The sequence below is a fragment of the Dermacentor albipictus genome, chromosome 1 (genome assembly GCF_038994185.2).
Source record: "Dermacentor albipictus isolate Rhodes 1998 colony chromosome 1, USDA_Dalb.pri_finalv2, whole genome shotgun sequence".
NCBI lineage: Eukaryota > Metazoa > Arthropoda > Arachnida > Ixodida > Ixodidae > Dermacentor > Dermacentor albipictus.
Genome location: NC_091821.1, coordinates 22941680 through 22960138, shown reverse-complemented (window position 1 = coordinate 22960138; position 18459 = coordinate 22941680). Strand labels below are relative to the sequence as shown.

The 18459-nt window shown below is 44.6% G+C and overlaps 1 protein-coding gene across 5 annotated transcripts in view; it reads right to left on the bottom strand.

The window, feature by feature from the left end:
* Nucleotides 1-7045: 7045 nt before the first annotated feature.
* The window catches only part of LOC135920480 (eukaryotic translation initiation factor 4E-1A-like), a 99492-nt gene continuing 88078 nt past the window's right edge, over nucleotides 7046-18459 (bottom strand). For all 5 annotated transcript variants that reach the window (XM_065454746.1, XM_065454743.1, XM_065454747.1 and 2 more), the window contains 2 exons: nucleotides 12476-12530; nucleotides 7046-7744 (listed from right to left, as the gene is read on the bottom strand). In XM_065454746.1, the coding sequence (XP_065310818.1) occupies nucleotides 7734-7744; nucleotides 12476-12530 (66 nt within the window). In that variant the 3' untranslated portion in view covers nucleotides 7046-7733. The remainder of the gene's footprint in view (nucleotides 7745-12475; nucleotides 12531-18459) is intronic.

Below are 18459 nucleotides of genomic sequence, written 5' to 3'. Positions count from 1 at the left end.
GTTAAGAAACGATAAAGCTGCCCGCGTCACCAAATTCAGTCAAACCTAGACAAGCAAAACAGCACGTATGAGGGGCGTATTGTAACAAGTGAACTTTACTAGCGCGCCTTTCTGCACACTTCCAAGAGCTGCGTTGCATTGTGATAGCGGCATAGCGGCGTCAGCGACCACTCTTACGATGGGCACTGAAAAAAAAAAAAACGTACGTATTGCCAATAATAAAATGACGCTTTTCTTTACTCATAACGCATATATAAAATTGATTAGGAATTTCATTTCCGTTGAACAAATCTAACTCTGCCTCGCTCTAATTAAAAAAACGCCTTCTTTCCCATCCTGCAAACATAGTCGTGCTTCAATCGCTGTCCCCATAACCAACGTTACTAGATTATTTTCAATTCTCAAACTCCGCCGCGGCACCTGGCCCCTTTCTGTCGCGCCCGCGGGGTGGCGCGCGCGACACTGTCGGCCCGGAGGCGGGCGGACAGAGACGCCGATGCGTGCAGCAGCGTGCCACGTTTTGCTCGTGTTTCTTATTTCTGTGCCAGGAAAATGCTGCGTGCCTTGTGAGCAAACATGCCTGCAATTGAACACTGAAACGGCAATGAAACAAGAAAAACCACGAGAAAAAGAGAAAGTGATAGCTAGGGAGGGTGCAGCGCCCTTCCTAACTATCGCTTTGTCTGTTTTCCCTCCTGTTTTTTTTTTTGTGTGTGTGTTAATAAAAACTTGCCAGCATTCTACGACGAAATAGTGTACCAGACCACCGCCTTCAAACTTCGTGCGCATTTCCTAAGGGCTATAAACTTGTTACACCAATGATTTCAGGCCATTAAAATTTTTTTAAGCTGCTAAACTTGACAGAACACAATGCAATTCAAAAGAACCTGAAGGTTGTTGCATCACAACAAACGACAAAGTCGCTGCGAGTAACTCTGATGTCGACTTTAGACATTGACGCTAATCTGCCACGTCCAGGTGCGCTCTATGTTTCGACAGCCAAGTTAAATGAAGATACACTGGAGGTAAGGCACACTGTTGCACATTTGTTGTGACGGCATTCACATTGCACTGTTTGCTAGGAAATTCCTCCACTCATGTTTTTTCAGCAATACATTGGGCTATAGTGCGTTCCTTCGGTTGAGATGAGTCCCATCCTACTATAATCAACTTCAGGCAGATATTCCGCCTTCTAAGCCTGTATACACCTGTTAAAACAGCGCTACGTGGTAGTGTGGAAGGCGTGCCAGGCCGTGTGCTCGTCGGCGTCAACGACACATTCAAGCAGACAAGTTGCCTGGAGCCAAGCAGCTCACCAGAATGTGCTTGCAATGAGCACACCTATGCTCGAGGAAACATAGGGGACAATGTTGTTTATTACCTGTGTGGATATATCGTTCATAAAGTCAGAAAGGGCGCACCATGTGATCTATGCGTAGCGGACATAAGCTTTGAAATCCTAGCAGTTGGCTGCGACAGTTAATTGAGTGCAGAAGTCTCAAGCAAGGTTCCTTAAAGCACCCGACGCCAAAGATGCTGGGCTTTATGAAGACTGCTAACAAAAGTGTGTCAGCTTCCCTGCATGAGGCAGGCCTTTGCGGAGAGATATTTTGGAAGGTTTTAGATGATCTAGAGGGGTGCTGCCTCACTCTTCTTGGTTGTACAGAGCATATGTTCGCGTTCACGTGCGAAGTACTGAATTTCTTCATTGTTATATACGGACGCAATTTTTATTCCAAGGATACAAACTGTCAATTAGAAAGCAGTCACAAGGTAGCTGTAGCAACCAACAAAGCGCGTCTTTTGTGAACATCGATGCACCATGCCTTAATTCATCAATCCGGCGTTGTACCAGTCCTATTCTTTTCTTCATGTGTACTTAAAACAACAGCCACAAACGAAAAGCCTCACTGTCCACTTCATTCACCTATTAGCTGCTTTTTACAGAGTGCACAATGTAAAAAGGCTATTCTTTGAATAGTTAGCGCCACGGAGAGCAGCGAAAAAAATTATAATAGAGAAACTGGCATTGAGTCGGCGGCGCGATGCTACAGTGTACTAGAATAGGGGCAGTGTGTTCAGGAAGCGCTCGCCGCTGAGGCGCTTCATGTAGATAGCACGAGATGGCGCTGTAGGAACATGGGCTGTACGGAACGTACGGCGCAGTGCCAGCGCTGCACGCTGATATTTTGATAATCGTTTTCTGTTGCAACCATTATGCTAGGCAGATGTTAAGATGCATCCCCGAAACTCACTACACATAAGAGATTAATTGTATGTGCACTCCTAGCGCATCTCAACGCCCATTAGACGTATTTATTAACCTGACAGCAAAGGTTTTGCAGACACAGAAGTAATGGCGTAAAGCCGTTAAATCTGTTTTGAACCACGTTGCCACGTAATCAGAAATTATTCGAACGGAAGAGTCGGCTGCAAATAGCGCCGTAGTAAAGGACATCGAATTGATTTAAACCAACTCGGATTCCAGGTGCACACATTTTCTTTTGCGGTTCGCATTCATAAGAAAGCGGCAGGGGCATCCTCGACCCAACGTCAAGCGCTTAGTTCCTCAGCCGCTGTTGTAGAAGAGAAGGCAAAACAATATGCACGTACATAGCCCAAAGCCAAAGAGCTTCCCTGCTTGGCATTCACCTTCTTTCGCGATAAACATTTGTCCCTCGTTCTGTTTCGAGAGTCCCCGGCAACTACATCAGTTTATTCGTGATTTTATTTATTTACATCATGAAGTGTTCCTGAACGTCAGGCTCATGTGCGAGTATGAGACACACTGACACCCTACATTTTTATGGAAGGAATAAAACAGGTAGGAAAGACGCTAAATAAAACGCATCTCTGCAAAACTATACACAGTATGAAAACACAGAAAAACAGTGCAAGTACATTCCTACCCAGACAATGGAGACCTACAGCGGAATTAATATGCGCAAATAAATTATTTCATTCATTTTTAATTATATTAACAAAATTAGCTTTTTGAATGCACCAGAAAAAGTTGTGCATTCAGATGAAAAAGACAAAGAAGGGTCAGCATATGTTGCACCAGCCTGCTAAAAACAGTATTGCTAACTTTAAAGTGCAATTTCTTTTTTCGTCATGCTTCTCTTCACTGATTAACACTTTTTACGTAAAAGTGCAGCCTTGTTAGGACATAAAAACGCACAACTGCTGATGTGAAATCATAAGCATGTAATTTGTAGCATGTATGGCATGGCCAAATTTAAAGCTTTCACTAGAATCATGACATCAACTATACTGTCGCTGCAAAGCTCCTCTTTGCGGAAGAAGGTTGTAAATATATTCCCTCAAGTTTCTTTAGTGCTTCGAAAAGCAAGTTGGACGGATACAGCAATCCTCCCCTGTCACAAATTTCGTGAATTTTGAGACTGCTACTGACACTAGAGTTCTGGAAAAGAAGAGAGCGGCAGTCCTCACATTTCTTACGAGCAAAAAAATTCTGCGCGACATACCTGCCATACATAACGGATGAGGCGATCACCGCTCCTTTCCTCCACATAAGCCCGGTGCTCTGCCGGAGTAACGTTTAGCCTTTGATACCAGCGTAAGATTTCCAGCTTCAACTAACTCGTCAATTGTGACGCAACGTCCCCTTCCTTGTCAGAATTATCAGGTGAGTTAAGTAGCGATACCAAATGTTTACTGACCACTGTGTTCCCTGTTTGCATTGCCTTCGCCAAGATATAGAAAGGCAATTCACAACAACTAAATATTGAGGCGGCGTTGGGTGATCGTTGGATCCGCACGACTACCTCAAAAGAAGTTATCCAACTTTTATTGGCTTAGTCTAGATGTCAATAGGTATTTAAAACCATCTCATTCCAAGTATTCTAACAGAACCAAAGTGCTGCAAAATGTCACACGGAGCCCATCTGCCGCCGTCTGGCTCAAGGCGCAAAGTCCTTTTGCAATGGAAAGCATATTTAGCGCCAGCGAACAGGGACAGAAGGGAGACGACAGCACAATGCGCTAACTTCAACAACTTGATTTTCAGGAAACACCCACCTATTTAACCCATGCACAGTTAAACAGGCGGGTGTTTCTTGACAGTCAAGTTAAAGTTAGCGCACTGTGGTGTCGTCTCCCTTCTGTCCTTGTTCGCTGGCGCTAAATATGCTTTGAAAGTCAGTCTACCAACACGCCCAACAAATGGCGTTCCTTTTGCATGTGACTCCCAACGAGACAGAAACTCGAGGAATTCCTTCAGAGCCCTTCAGAGCAAGCACACGGCAAGCACGCTGAAACTGGCCGCAACACCACAGAACGCAGCACACGGAGAACACGTCCGTACAGCCCGTGCGACTGCAGCGCCGCCGCATACATCCGGGACCTGCCTACGCTCCCGGCTTCAAAGCGGTGCGTGGCGCGCTGCGCCGTCTGAACACACTGCCCCTATCTAGTACACTGTAGCGATGCTGCCTTCGGAAGTTTCCGTAGCCAAACGGGCTAACCTAAAGCCCCTCAATTTTCCAAAAGTAGCGCCATTCTAAGATCTTTCCGCCACCCCGCTCACCCAGGCGCTTCCTCCTCCACTCCTGTCGCCCCAGCCTCCTCCGCTCCCCCATTGGCCAATCTGTGTCACGTGAAAGCAGGCCCCGCGCTTTTGTATATTTTTTTCTTTCCGGCGCAGAGCAGGCGCCGCGCTTTTGTATATCTTTTCTTTTCAGCGCGCTGCGACCCCCAATCTTGGGCCTGCGACCCCCATTCTTGGGCCTGCGCGACGAAGTACGGCAGGCGGTTTGAAGGAGCGCGGTAGTTTTATACAATGTGTTAGGGCCGAGTGCTTAATTGCGATGCCGTGCTGCTGCGCCTACGGTTGCCACAACAGACCCAGTGACGGCAAAAAGCTTTTTGTTTTACCATCCGCCGGGCGCAACGCAAAACGAAGAAAAGTGTGGATTCACAAGATCGGGCGGGCTGACTTCGAGCAAGTGGCAAAGAACGCGCGGCTTTGTGAAGTGACACGGCTCCTCCAACCTCTTCTTTTGACGCCCGTGTCAAAACGGGCCCGTGTCCAGTGCATTGGGGGTGCGTTAAAGAACCCCAGCTGCAAAAAAAATTAATCCAGAGCCCCCATTATGGCGTGCCTTACGAGATCGTGGTGTTGGGATGTAAAACCCAAGAATCAACTTTTCTTCTGTCTTGTGTGCCTTGACTGTTCCAGTTAACGCAACACTGCTTCCTTGTGAAAACTTACAACGCAAAAGAATACAGACGCACGTAGAATACAGAGATAAAATTAGCACTTCAACAAAAGTGTTGCTGGTGCCAATGAGGGAGGGGGATAATTATTTTCTGATCCTCTTTCCAGTTGTCCCATCAAGTTCCTTCTTTCTTTTCTATCAAATTCTAACCATTTGCACTGTAATAAATAAATAACGATTTCATATGCTGGTACGTTGTTAAAATTATCTATACCGCCTATGTGTGAAAACGTTGCTCATGGCCACCACAACCTGTGCATGAGCTACGTACATCTGTAAAAGGCGCGGAACAGAAACGGCCCTGCTGCCAGGCATTGCTGACCGCAGACAGTCGGAATCTCTCACGCGCCGGCCGAACAAAAGCATCCTGCAGGTACGTAAATTAACCTACGAAACCACGTGCACATACTTTCGCGCTGTCAAAACCTGAAACTCTGGTAATTACTCGCGTGTCTGAGCACACCGCGTGCTTGTGTCGTGTTTCAGCAACACGAACTTTCAACGTGCGCGCGCTTTACGCCTTAAATACGCCTTGAATAATGGTGCTTTTCTCTATTTCTTCCGCAAATCCGACACGACATTCTTAAGGCCAGTTGCCGACTGACAAAGCAAGATCTAGATTGAAAAAACTGCTCCGCAGGACTCGAACGAACTTTTCCGCGGATTTCCTCCCGTAGCGTGTTAGCCGTCGTCTGCTACGGCAGGCCCACCACCAGCGGCGCCACCATCGAGGCCGCGCCGAGCGGAGGAGGAGGGAAGTGAATGGCGCTACTTTGGGAGATTGAGGGGCTTTAGGCTAACCATGGCGGCAGCGCCACCTCGCGAGAGGAGACGGCAGAGGGTCACGTTCTCGCGCCTCTCCCAGGCGGAGTTTCACAACTGAAAAGCATCTAGCAGCGATGCCCATAACCACCCTTGCTGATGTCGGTGACAATTTGTTTTGAACTGCTTTTCGGCCGAAGGTTCGGTCCCTTGCAAGGGCCGCACTTCGTCAAAATTTGGAAAGGACGCATGCACTGACAAGAGCCATAGAACACCATTGCGAATTTCTCAAAGAAAAGCAAGCACGTTCTCGGGCACGGTGCATTTGGATTTCACAGCATGCTGAACTGCTGCAATTAGTAGTGATCATGCGTGTTCGCCGTCTTCTGTGCTCCGCAAAGTCTGGACCGATTCGAAATTTGGCAGAACGAAGGCAAATATACTAAATAGGAGTCTCAAGAACGTCTGAAGCCGCAAACATGAAGATCAGACAAATCCATGTACTTCCTATCATTCCCATGGTGGCCGAACTATCGTAGCACCAGAGCTCTCTCTAGCAATTATTGTAGAAAACTATGGTATTGGGACCCAGCCCAAGCGACTGGCTATCAGTACCAGAACTGGCTGAAGTCTCGCTGTCAGAACTCTGAAACAAGTGGGCTTCTCCCACTTTCAAAGTGAAATGACATCGCAATTTTTTGTTCTGCCGCAAGTTTTCACTCGTCACACAGATGGTCCAAAGCCGCCGAACCGCCGATGAGCCACGTTTTGAACGGATGTGCTTCTACTACATATATTTACTTTGCCATGTCAACCAACCAGCCTGACTCAATGCACTGCCTGAAGTATTTGTGCTCAACAGAAAGTAGGCACTGCACCAATTTTTGGCAAAGTATGGACAGACATTTTATTGTAGACCTGCCGCTCTGCTTTCTACAGCTGGAATAAACCAACAAAGTTCCTTTGCACCAAAAAAGGAGAAAAAATGAAAGAAAGCCACAACACATAGCAAACACAAAGTGCAACACATTAGAAAGCACATGTACAATATACAAGATATTTTATTAAATACAAAAAAAAGACATCCTTATATAACTATAAAAAACAACATACAAATGTACCAAAATGGCACAAATTGCTGCAAAATTGCAACAACTGAATAAAAAATGAATCTGCTGCAAACTGCAGCACTTGCGTCAAGGCATGTACCTTCTGCCTTCACAGGGTTGCCTTTTATGAGCACACAGGAACTCTCCACTTATAGCACTATGTGCAACTGAAATTCTTGGAGCATGTAATCTTTCCGATTCATGGACAAATTCAATTTGAACACAACTGAGTGAACTATGAATCTCTAAAGTTGTGGAGTGGTCAACCCCACAGATACTCAGACAACACATAAAAGAAACAGCACAAGTTACTTGTTAACTTTCGCAAGAAAAAAAAAAAGACGTTATTAACCACTCCAAACTTGCAAGTCCTTCTGCTTCACTGTAAAATACTCTTGCTATTTTTTTTTTGCATTTCTCCTCTTGCTGCTTGATGTTGTTGCAGCCAAGTTGCATAGAATTTCAGTTCGTTTCACTTTAACACAGCACATCTGCAAGTTCATTGGAGTTTCGTGGATGACATTTCCGTCGTTTTACGTCAGTTCCTCATTCCTTGGTTTTCCTAAATTACTCTTAAACTTGATATCTAGCCCTAGCCGTGGAACCTTGTTTTGACTGAGTGTCAGCATGGGCCTGCAACAATGAAACAGTAAAGAACAATCAGTATTCTATACTAGTGAGTTAAACACATGGCACCAAGTGTTCAGAAAAATCTTGTCAAATTAGCAAGATTTATAGCCCTTATTTAAAGCATGCTCATGTAGAGTTTCAACTCATTTGCAGCACAAAGACAGAACAGAGTGGGTCAGAAGCATGCATAACACCACAACCTATTCACCACCAAACAATATGTAGGCATGCAAAACAGTAACCGTTTCTAAATAGTATTCATTTCATACCACTTCAGGAGCTCATCGAAAACAATTTGACATAAAATGCATTTTGAAGCCAGAAAGTGTGGACACAAATTGCCAAAACATCTCGCAAGCTTCTCACAGCCATCTTTTTTAATGCCACCTCAGCCAATATATGGTGCCCTTCTTGAAAGCAAGGTAAACAACAATGAAAGCTGATAAACACGCATGATCTGAATGCCTCGAAACTATTCGCTATGGCATACTTGGCTTTAGAAAAAGTGCTTACAAACGTGGACAATGGTAGTGAAAAGGAAGACTTGCCAACCACCTTTTATTTAAACAGCTCCCTAGCCAAAACATGGCATCTTCCTTTGGAAACTGTGTAAACCACGGTCCAGGCTGAGAAAGGCGTGCAATTTTAATGCTTTGCAACATTTTGCCCAGGAGTACTTGGCTTTACAAAAAGTGTTGGTAGCGAAGAGATTAAATTTGATTGGAGCATTATTAAGAGAAGGATTTCACTGACTTCACTAAGTAGCTTTTCACCAGCAGCCACTTCCCTCCCCCATCCATGTGCAGGTGCATGATCCATTCAGACTATTTACTCAAACCTCAAGCGCAAAAATGCTTGTCTATGCATTACGAGTTCCCCATCATAAGTAATGGCCTTCGAGAACAAAGATAGCACACCGAACCGTATGTGCGGGAGACCATACGCAGGCACATCGGCGGTGCTACTTTGGTTAGCGTTTCACTCACACACTGGTGGATCTGAAAGAGATACCCTGTGCCCCTCTTGTTCCACATGCCAGAACTTTGGCACCGACACTATTGAGCATACAGCGATACCCCTCCTTTCCACTCTCCATGTGCTTTAAAAGAGCTCTTATAATGAGCATGTACGTCCTTCCACATTAGACTGCTTTGTAATCAGCTATCGATAGAGCTTCAAAAGACAGAAGTTGGATGTGGATACTATCCGTCTGTCAAGCTGTTGCAGGACAAAGCCAATCTGCACCGCACAGTCAGACAGGAGCAGGTATGCGCGTGTGCGCTCTCTAGCCCTGTTGTGCGCAAAATAAATGCTGGAGCTCCATGTAGTTGCGATCTGCTATGTAGCATAGATGCCGCTGCTGCCACCGCACATCCCCTGGCTTTAACAGGCTTAGGGTGCCTGGATGTTCTTGCCGGCTGGCGTGGAGGCCATCAAGGCACCTTAACAGGTCGAGTGCACTGTGGCTCACCGAGAACAACCGCATTTGGTGCGTCATAGGTGCCAAAATCGGAAATAGTGGCGCCGTAAGTGAATCTCCAAAATAACATTTGATGTGCGCGTTGAGCTAATTTTCAGTAGGCAGAACGTTGTGGGCACACCCATCTTTGCCGTAGCCTTCACAGAGCAAGTAATTTAAGGAGCGGAAGCAGCACTCCGCATGTTTCATTGCCAATAACTCCGCTACTGCTGAACGCATTGAACTTTTTGTGGCGAAGTATTTCAGAAATAGTCTAATTTAACTTCAAATGCATCTCTCAACTTCGATAGAAAGTGGTTCAGGACCCCTTTAAATACAAAATCATCAATGGAGAAGCTATAGAGACTATTGAGAAATGCAGTCACCGACCGATAAATCGGACACCGATAATCCAGACATACTCGGTAATTTGGACAGCTTCAAGGCACCGGCAATGGCCCCATCATAGAGTTTCATACAGTGTACAAGAGGGAACTCTGGCGCTGCAGTTTTGACCCACCATAGGAATGATGGGAAGTAGATAGATTTGTCTATCTTAATGCTTGTGGATTTAGATGTTATTGCGGCGTTAAAATTTATGACGACAGCATATAAAGCGTAATAAACAGAGCAATCTGTACTCTTCGTGCAGAAGATGCTGCGGACATGCACAATCGCTACTAATTGCAATGATTGAGCTTGTTGAGGTGGCCAAATCGAAATGTGTCAAGCGCCTCCAGGCAATGGTATGCCCACGATAAGTTCATAAAGGCATTTGACATTGCTTGTCGGTGCATGCGTCCGTGGCGTAATGGTTTCAATATCGGGCTTCTGTGCTAGAGGTCCTGTGTTTGAATCCTGCCGATGGTCAATTTGAATAATATGTATCGAATTATTTATTAAGCAGTACATTGTTGAAAATGACGAGTTTACAAAGTCACGAAGCCATTTGAAGCCAGAAGTATGAAGTTTAAGCAAATCCATCTACTTCCCGCAATTCCCATGCTGGGCCAACTGTTCCCATTTCAGCTCTCGCAGACACTCGCACCAGAGTTCCCTCTAGTAATCATTGTATGAAACTCCATGGCCCCATAGACCTAATGCGCAAAGACCGATATTTTGGACAGCCTTCAGCTCTACATTAGATTATCCAGACTCCGTCCACGGCTGTAGCATATGCAGACTCTGCCATCATTATTTTCTGACAACCTCGATGAGACATGAAGCATGGCCTCAGAAATATGACAGTAAGTGTGGCCTTAGAGATTACACGATAGATGGTAATCCCGAAGGCATTGCATTGGTCACAGCACTGAGCCTTAGATTTAACTGCAAATGCCAATCTAGCAGGCTTCACCTGAATTGTGAGGTCGCACTAACATCGCAATCATCACATCCATACCGGCATGGGTGCGTGGACCGCCTCCCCAACAGCGTTCAACAACAGCGTTCTCAACAACTGCGTCCTCCCCAACAGCGTTCAGCCATTCTGTGCTTGTTTGTTAAGTATGCGTTCCAGACAGCGCTCTGCTAGCTCCAAGAAGTCTGTCTCATGAAGTTATTGACAGTCCGTGTCAAATGGCACTGCACAGTCCGAATGAGCCCGACTATGCAATTGAAGAGCCTAAACTGCTGCCTACGACAATGAGCTCGAATACGGATATCATTGATGACCTGCCCGGTTGCGGTGTGCCGATTCATGTCACCGTTACATTGTGAAGACTTTGCAGATGTTGAAAGTGCAGTGTTGTCGTGTGCCAAACTGAAAGATGGTGAAACAACTGAGCAAGTTCTCCCACTGTCAAAGTCTTCAACTCTGATGATGTGCCGTGTACAACAGAGCCTTCACATGCGGACCTGACTGAAGCCCTTGTAGGCCTTGCATCGGCGTACAGAGACAACAAAGAAACTGGCAGAAATACAGGTGTACTCACTATATTTACTCGCATAATGATCGCACTTGTAAAAATAATTGAAGCAAATTCAGGGGTGCAATCATTACGCGGGTTAAATTTGCTGCAAAAAGAAACAAAATTTTTTTCATCCCGCGTTTGCTGCGGAATGACAACAGGTCAACAAAAAGGTGGATGCCACTGTATGTAGTGCGGGACACCAAAACAAAAATGGCGGCCGGCGGAGCAAGCCGAACAAAATTTTTTTATCTTCCCGTGAGTACATTACATGCATTGAAACAGTTTCTTCCGTATTAGTAATAAATAATATCGTTAATATCAGCAAGTTTGCGGCAATAACGTAGCCATGTCCACTTTGAGGGGACAGAAACAGATGGACGTGCTTAGCTGCCAGTGACATAGAAACACATGGCTGGCATGCTGCGGAAACCGCGGCATCTGTCTTCACTACTATTTTAATACGGCATGTTCCGCTAAGGGTGGGTGAATATCTTAGCTGTGTTACAAGCGTCGGTGTATGAATAGAGTACACTTCTAACGTATCAATGTAAACGTAGCTACTATCGTTGCCGCTCGCGATTTGTTGCGTGCCCACGAGTGGAGATGAGAAGAATCGAAAGGTACCTTTTTTTGTTGTTGACCACAACCATTATAAAGCCTACACATAATAAAGGCAAGTTTGGTTGTACCTCTTTTCGTCATGGAAGTGCAGAAAGTGAAGAAAGTAATGAAATGGGGCATCTACTTAAGAATGTATGGTGTGTGCAGGCCGCTTGGTTTGTCTTGAGTTGTTCGCGTAGCATTCGACAGATGGTAAGCATGATCATTATTAGCTAGACTTGGCACACAACATATCACTGCGGCAAGTTCGGGGTCCGATCATTACACGGGAAATTAAAAAAATCGAATTTTGACAACAAAATTCAGGGGTGCGATCATTATGCGAGTAAATACGGTAGTTGCACGTAAGCAGAAGTGCATGCAGATATGAATTGATCACCTCTTCCTTGCACAGGGGCCTTAAAACTTATTTCATTTAAATTTTGGGGGAGATATATTCGTTTTTTCGGACATTCAATGGATCAGGCTTGTTTACGTTCCCCGTGGAGTCTGAATTATCGGTCATCGACTGTATCCCAATATTTTTGACGAGAAAAGCAGCTGTGGTTTTTTTTTTATGTACCATATAACTACGTACTTCCTCGCAGCGACATTAGGGCCCTCAAACATGCCACCAATGAATAATCGATACTGCATGAAGACCAAAGGCTCAACCATATGTGCAAGCACAAATGAAAGGGTTTTCCAATTAATATTGTCAGGAAATAAACATGCTAAATCAGCAAAGCCAATGGAACACACCTGGTATGGAACAATGTTTCGGGGGTGCATGTTTAACCTCTCCTTCAATGTCTTCCTGCAAATAGAAAAAGAGCACAAGAAAAGGTAGATTCAATTCACTGAACACTTGCAGTCACCACAAATTATATTGTCGTGACGTAGTGATGGTGAAAACCCTCGCGACCCTGCTTTTCCCAAGCCGCTGCCCCTTGCTACTGAGAGGCTGGCTTTCCTGCAAAGCTTAGACGTCCAGTGGCCGATGTGTTTTACAGGTGAAATTTTGCCAGCAGCATCAAATTATTGCAAAAGTCAGCATAAAATCAGATACTTTCTTAGATTCTATAGGAATAAACGCCAAGAATCATATTTGCTTCTGCACAGCCAGCAATACATTCTATTTGCTTCGAATACCTAGTTTTCGAATCAAATATGATTACAAATTTAATATTTGATAATGTTCAAAATCTGAATATTCGCACACCTTTGAAAATAACCTATCAATTGAATGAGCTTTCGTAATTGACAAAAAAGTGGCACTTTGTTGCCACCATCCTATCAACGACTCGTTCGGTCTCAATTTTGCAACGACAAAGGCAATAATGCTGGCTCTGACGGCAGGCTGCTGCAAAAGCATACCGTAACAATTGCATTGCACAGGCAATTTTAAGATCAATTTTCCTGGAGAAAAAATCTACACATTAGAAACGGGTAAATATGGCATTTTTGTCTGGTGATGACATGTTTTGATGCGCTTCCTGTCCCCTAGTGCAGCCATGAGACATAGCAACCATTGGGATGATGAATGCTGTCACATTGGGGTCAGGCGCGTTTGTGTCGATGAGTCACATTTGCATTATTAGTGAGAAACAATTTCAGTATATTGTCGCGAGCAGCCTTCAGCCCCTTGACATCCCCGACGAACCATTTTTCTGGGTGGGCCTCGATTTTTTAGGGCCTTTCCTCATCTTAACCGCTCACAATAGATGGGTTGCAGTCGCTAATGACTACACAGTGTGGTACACTGTGACAAGAGCACTTCCCACTTCCATCCTGCACTATGGTGCTCCTCACAAGTTAGCCATGGATTGCGGCCACTGATTTCTGTTTAAAGTATTCGGCGACATTCTTTGTTCCTGCTTGACTAATCACAAGTTTGATACTGTGTACCATCCACAGAAAACGGCCTTACTGAACACCTCAACCGTACCCTTACAGACATGCTTGCCATGTACGTGTCTGAGCACCACCGAGACTGGGACATCAACCTGCCTTTAGTGAACTTCCCCTACAACTCTTCACATCACAACACATCTGGCTACTCACCTTTTCATCTACTGTTTTGCTACGACCTACCAATGCCCATGGACATCATAATCCATCCGAACACGGACACATCAACTGCCTATGCTCGTGATGCTGTTGCCCGCGCTAACATTACCCACCAGGTTGCCCACGATTTCTTATTGGCTTCACAGGTTCACCAAAATATGTCTTTATGACAGCTGACACTGGGAAGGTGAACCCTCAGAAATCGCTTGTCCTGCTATGGTTGCCGTCACGTCGGCCTATAAAAAAAAACTTATCTCGCATTAGGTTGGCAATACATTGCTCTATGCAAAGTCACTAATGTGACCCATCAGATCACTTCGCTGAACCCCAAGTGAGCATCTGCAACAACCATGAGTGACATAGTCCATGTCCCGTGCCTTAAACCGTACCACTCTCGACCCAAGTCCTAACTGCGCCGAGAAGGTGCTTCTGCCGGCGGCGGTTAAAGTCGCGGGCGGTGATCCTGTGGTCGATGCTGGAATGATGACTGTGCAGCTATCTAGAGTGCACACGCTAGCCCTACCATTGCTGCAGCATTGCAAGTCTTGCCTTGTAAAAATATCCTTGTATATAGATCTTCCCCCGTAAAAATATAAATAATGAATGCTTCAGAACCTAAATATTTACGGGTACCAGCCACTACCTCTGGCAAGGATCAAATTAACCAAAAAGCAGTTTCGTCCAAAAGGCAAAGCATCGATTGCAATAGCAAATTATCAGACAGCTGTACGCACTAAAGAGTAGTTTTATTGGCTGTATAAACTTCGAAACACTCATACTAAATTAACAAGCATGGTGTCACACGCACACAGGCAAACAAACATCTCACTTGATCGTGGAAACTCTCTCTCAAAACGGTGGCGCAATGAAAACTGGCACCAGCAGTCAGCAAATTGAGCTTTGTGTTGCCTCTCAGTTCAATGTGAACCAAGCAGCGCGAACATAGCGCACACGAAGCTATCGGCCCTTGGCGCACCTTGACTTTGTAATCATCGCAGATTGCAAGATAGGGCCCACACAGCCACACCGTACACAGCTGCTGCCTGAATAAGCCGGTCGCATTAACAAGTCTATAATAGGCACAATATAGCTGCAAGGACATTTCGTCCCATAGGCAAAACAAGTGGCTGTGTAGGGTGCCCGCCTAGAGAAGGCTGCAGCAAACGATCGCTCCTTAGCCTGCTTGCTTCAGCATGTCGCACAAATGGGCAACGACCAATGTATTTCATTGGATGCCAATTGAATGTTTATTCAATACATTATTATGGCTTCACGTAACAAAACTGATACCAAGAAACCTACAAGCTAACTTTTTCGTTGGAACTGCTAATGCCTTAAAAAGTAGAGCTTTAAATGATAAACCTAAATTTAGTGCCATAGTGGAGAGGGGTGCAATAATCTGATTGCCTCGAACTGCAAAATACCCTTAAATGCTGCTGTGTAGCTCCGCTTACCTTTGGCATCAACAAAATTTTCAAGCGATATACCAATGCAATATTCCAAATGAGCTCAATGTTTTTAACAAGGAAAGCGAACTTCTATGATTACGTAATGGTGCAGCTTTGAAAAACAAATGCACAAAAAAGAACTTTATGGGTACGACATCACTCTGGCACAGGATTCCCATCACATAACATTATATCAATGCAGTGCAGAGGCACATTGCTTAGCATATATGGACTCCTCTTTGGTTGTTTCAGCATTCGTCAACTAAACACCGGTAAAATGTGCATCCTCGCACCCTGCAGCGCTTGTCCTGTAGCACTATGCATGCGCGCTATAAATGTTCATGCAGTGAGCTTTTGTAGTTCCTGTGCCACCTGAAACAATCATGTCTTTGACATGAAAACTGCAATTTTTTTCTCACGACACTTGACACACAGCACAACATCCAAGCCCGTGTCCAAGGACAACGTCTTGCAACAAACGCTTATGGTGAACTGAATTCCAGCTGTTTAAGCTCCGTAGTTAGGTGCCAGCAATGGGCCTCTTCGATTATACGTCCCAGACAGTCCCCGAGGCAGTGCTTTCAACTGATCAGTCTTGCGTACGCAGGGGCAAAAAATCAGAGGCCCAGTGATGAATGGGGAAACAAATTAGACTAAAATAAAGGCTTCCCAAGCTTGATGCAGGTGTCTTGATGCATGCAACTGCTGTTCAAAGTGCCGACAGAGATAAACCATGGTTTAACACTCTGCTGCGTACTCTACTGCGACGTATAAGACGAATGTACAGGAAATGTAAAAAAAATAATTCTGTGGAAAACAAGTGGGAGCTGAAAAGAATGAAACTTAACTTTCAAAGTCTAAGTAGCTAAAAATTCTTACTTCTCAAGTCTTGGTAAGAAGCTAGTGGAGGATTCGAAACAGTTTTGGAAATACGTTCGTCTCAACGGTAAATATAATACATCTATTCCTCCTCTAAAATATTCTCACACAATCGTTGACGATGATGCGTCTAAGGCAGCCATCTTTAGCAATTATTTTTCGTCCGTGTTTAGTCCAAGTTTTTCACGCGTTGTTAACATGGTTTCTCCAACTGAGGCAGAAGTGATGCCCGAGGTCACTTTTAGTGTGCCTGGTATTCGTAAATTGTTAGAAAATCTCAAACCAGCTAAAGCGTGCGGCCCAGACGAAATACCAGCAGCGATAATAAAGAACTGTTCGGCAACGTTATCGTTATACTTTCACCGTCTATTTCAGAAGTGCTTGGTGGAGAAGGCACTACCTTGTGATTGGAGGTTAGCACGTGTTACACCTATTCATAAGAATGGGCCAAGAAATGACGTTGAGAACTACAGGCCGGTGTCGTTAACTAGTATACCATGTAAAATATTTGAACATGTCCTTTATAGTTGTATAATGACACATTTGGTTAAACATAATCTTCTGCATTCTAGTCAACACGGTTTTCGGCAAGGTTTTTCTTGCTCGACACAGCTTGTTGAGTTCACGCATGAATTGGCTCTAGCAATAGATAAGCGTAAAGTAGTTGACTGCATTTTCTTGGACTTCAAAAAAGCGTTCGATGTTGTTCCCCATGACCTTCTTATTAGTAAATTACGGGGCTATAAACTGAATGAATCAGTTATTGCATGGATAGCCGAGTATCTCTCTCTAAGACAGCAGTCGGTAGTTCTCAACGGTTGTTCCTCCGGATATGTTCCCGTGACCTCAGGAGTTCCCCAGGGCTCAGTTCTGGGCCCTCTTTTGTTTCTGATGTATATAAATGATATTACTATTGGCCTCAAATCTTCGTTCAGAATGTTCGCGGATGACTGTGTAGTTTACAGGATTATAGAGAATGAACGTGATTCAGAATACCTGCAGCATGATTTGAATGTTATATCATCCTGGTGTGCCCATTCAGAAATGTCGTTGAATGTTAAAAAGTGTGTTCATGTCACCTTTACGAGGAAGCGTTCATACCAGTTGAATACGTATACCATAAATAGCGCTACTTTAAGCACGGCCAGGGAATATAAATATCTAGGAGTTTATTTAACGAGTGATTTGAGGTGGGCTAAGCACGTTCACCACATCAAAGTAAAGGCTGCACGTGTTTTGGGTTTCTTAAGACGAAATTTCAGCGAACTTCCATTGAATTTAAAAGAACAACTGTATTTCACTCATGTGCGCTCATTGCTGGAGTACGCATGCGTTTGCTGGGATCCGTATACCAAAGAGCTGGCCGATACGCTTGAAAAAATACAGAATAGGGCAGTGCGATACGTTCTAGGTAATTGGGATCGTCACCTTAGCATGAGCGAAAGCAAACGTAAACTTAAATGGGAAGAATTGAAAGATCGTAGACGAAACCTCAGGTTGAAATTTTTCCATAATATCTACCATTCTAAAACTGGAATCAATAAGGAGAAGTACATTCAAGAGCCGTCCTATATATCCCAAAGAAGGGACCACAGTCTCAAAATAAAAGAATTTTCCTTTAAAGGTGACGTCTTCCGCTATTCATTCTTTGTTAGATGTATAAGAGAGTGGAATAATCTTCCGCCTATGATTGTATCCAATGTGTCAAATGATGCTTTTTACCGCGCTTTGTGTAATTAGTTTCTTTATTGGTATCAAATATGATGCTTATTTTTATGTATCCCCCTGCTGTAATGCCAGCAAAGGCGAAGCAGGTATCAAATAAACAAATAAACAAATAAACAAGTTGATGGACAAATGTCTCCTCGGTAGCTGACAGGCTCCTTAGGCCTGCACCTCCAGTAATTTCGACAACTATTAAAGGGACACTAAAGGATAATATTAAGTCAACGTGGACTGTTGAAATACCATCCCAGAAACCTCGAAACGCTTGTTTCGTGCTAAGAAGACTTATTTTAAGAGAAAATACGTTCTCAAGCGTCCGCGTACCTCTGGCGCAGTTCAAATCGCCCGCCCTCCGATTGAGGAGCGGTGACGTCATGGTCTCATAGTGACCTTGCACCGTCGGTGGGTAAAACGGTGCCCGCAGACGGCGCTACGGCTTTTCTGCGCAAACGCGCGGCCAGAAACAGAGCCAAGACAGAGCCGACAGCAGTGCGAAAGCACAACTGTGGTGGCTTGTGGTAGGGAAAGCACGAGACGATAAGCTGGTTCTTTATTTCATGACGGCAACTTTGACGCTAGTTGCAATGGACGACCCTGACAACGACAAATTGACTCGCGATGCTG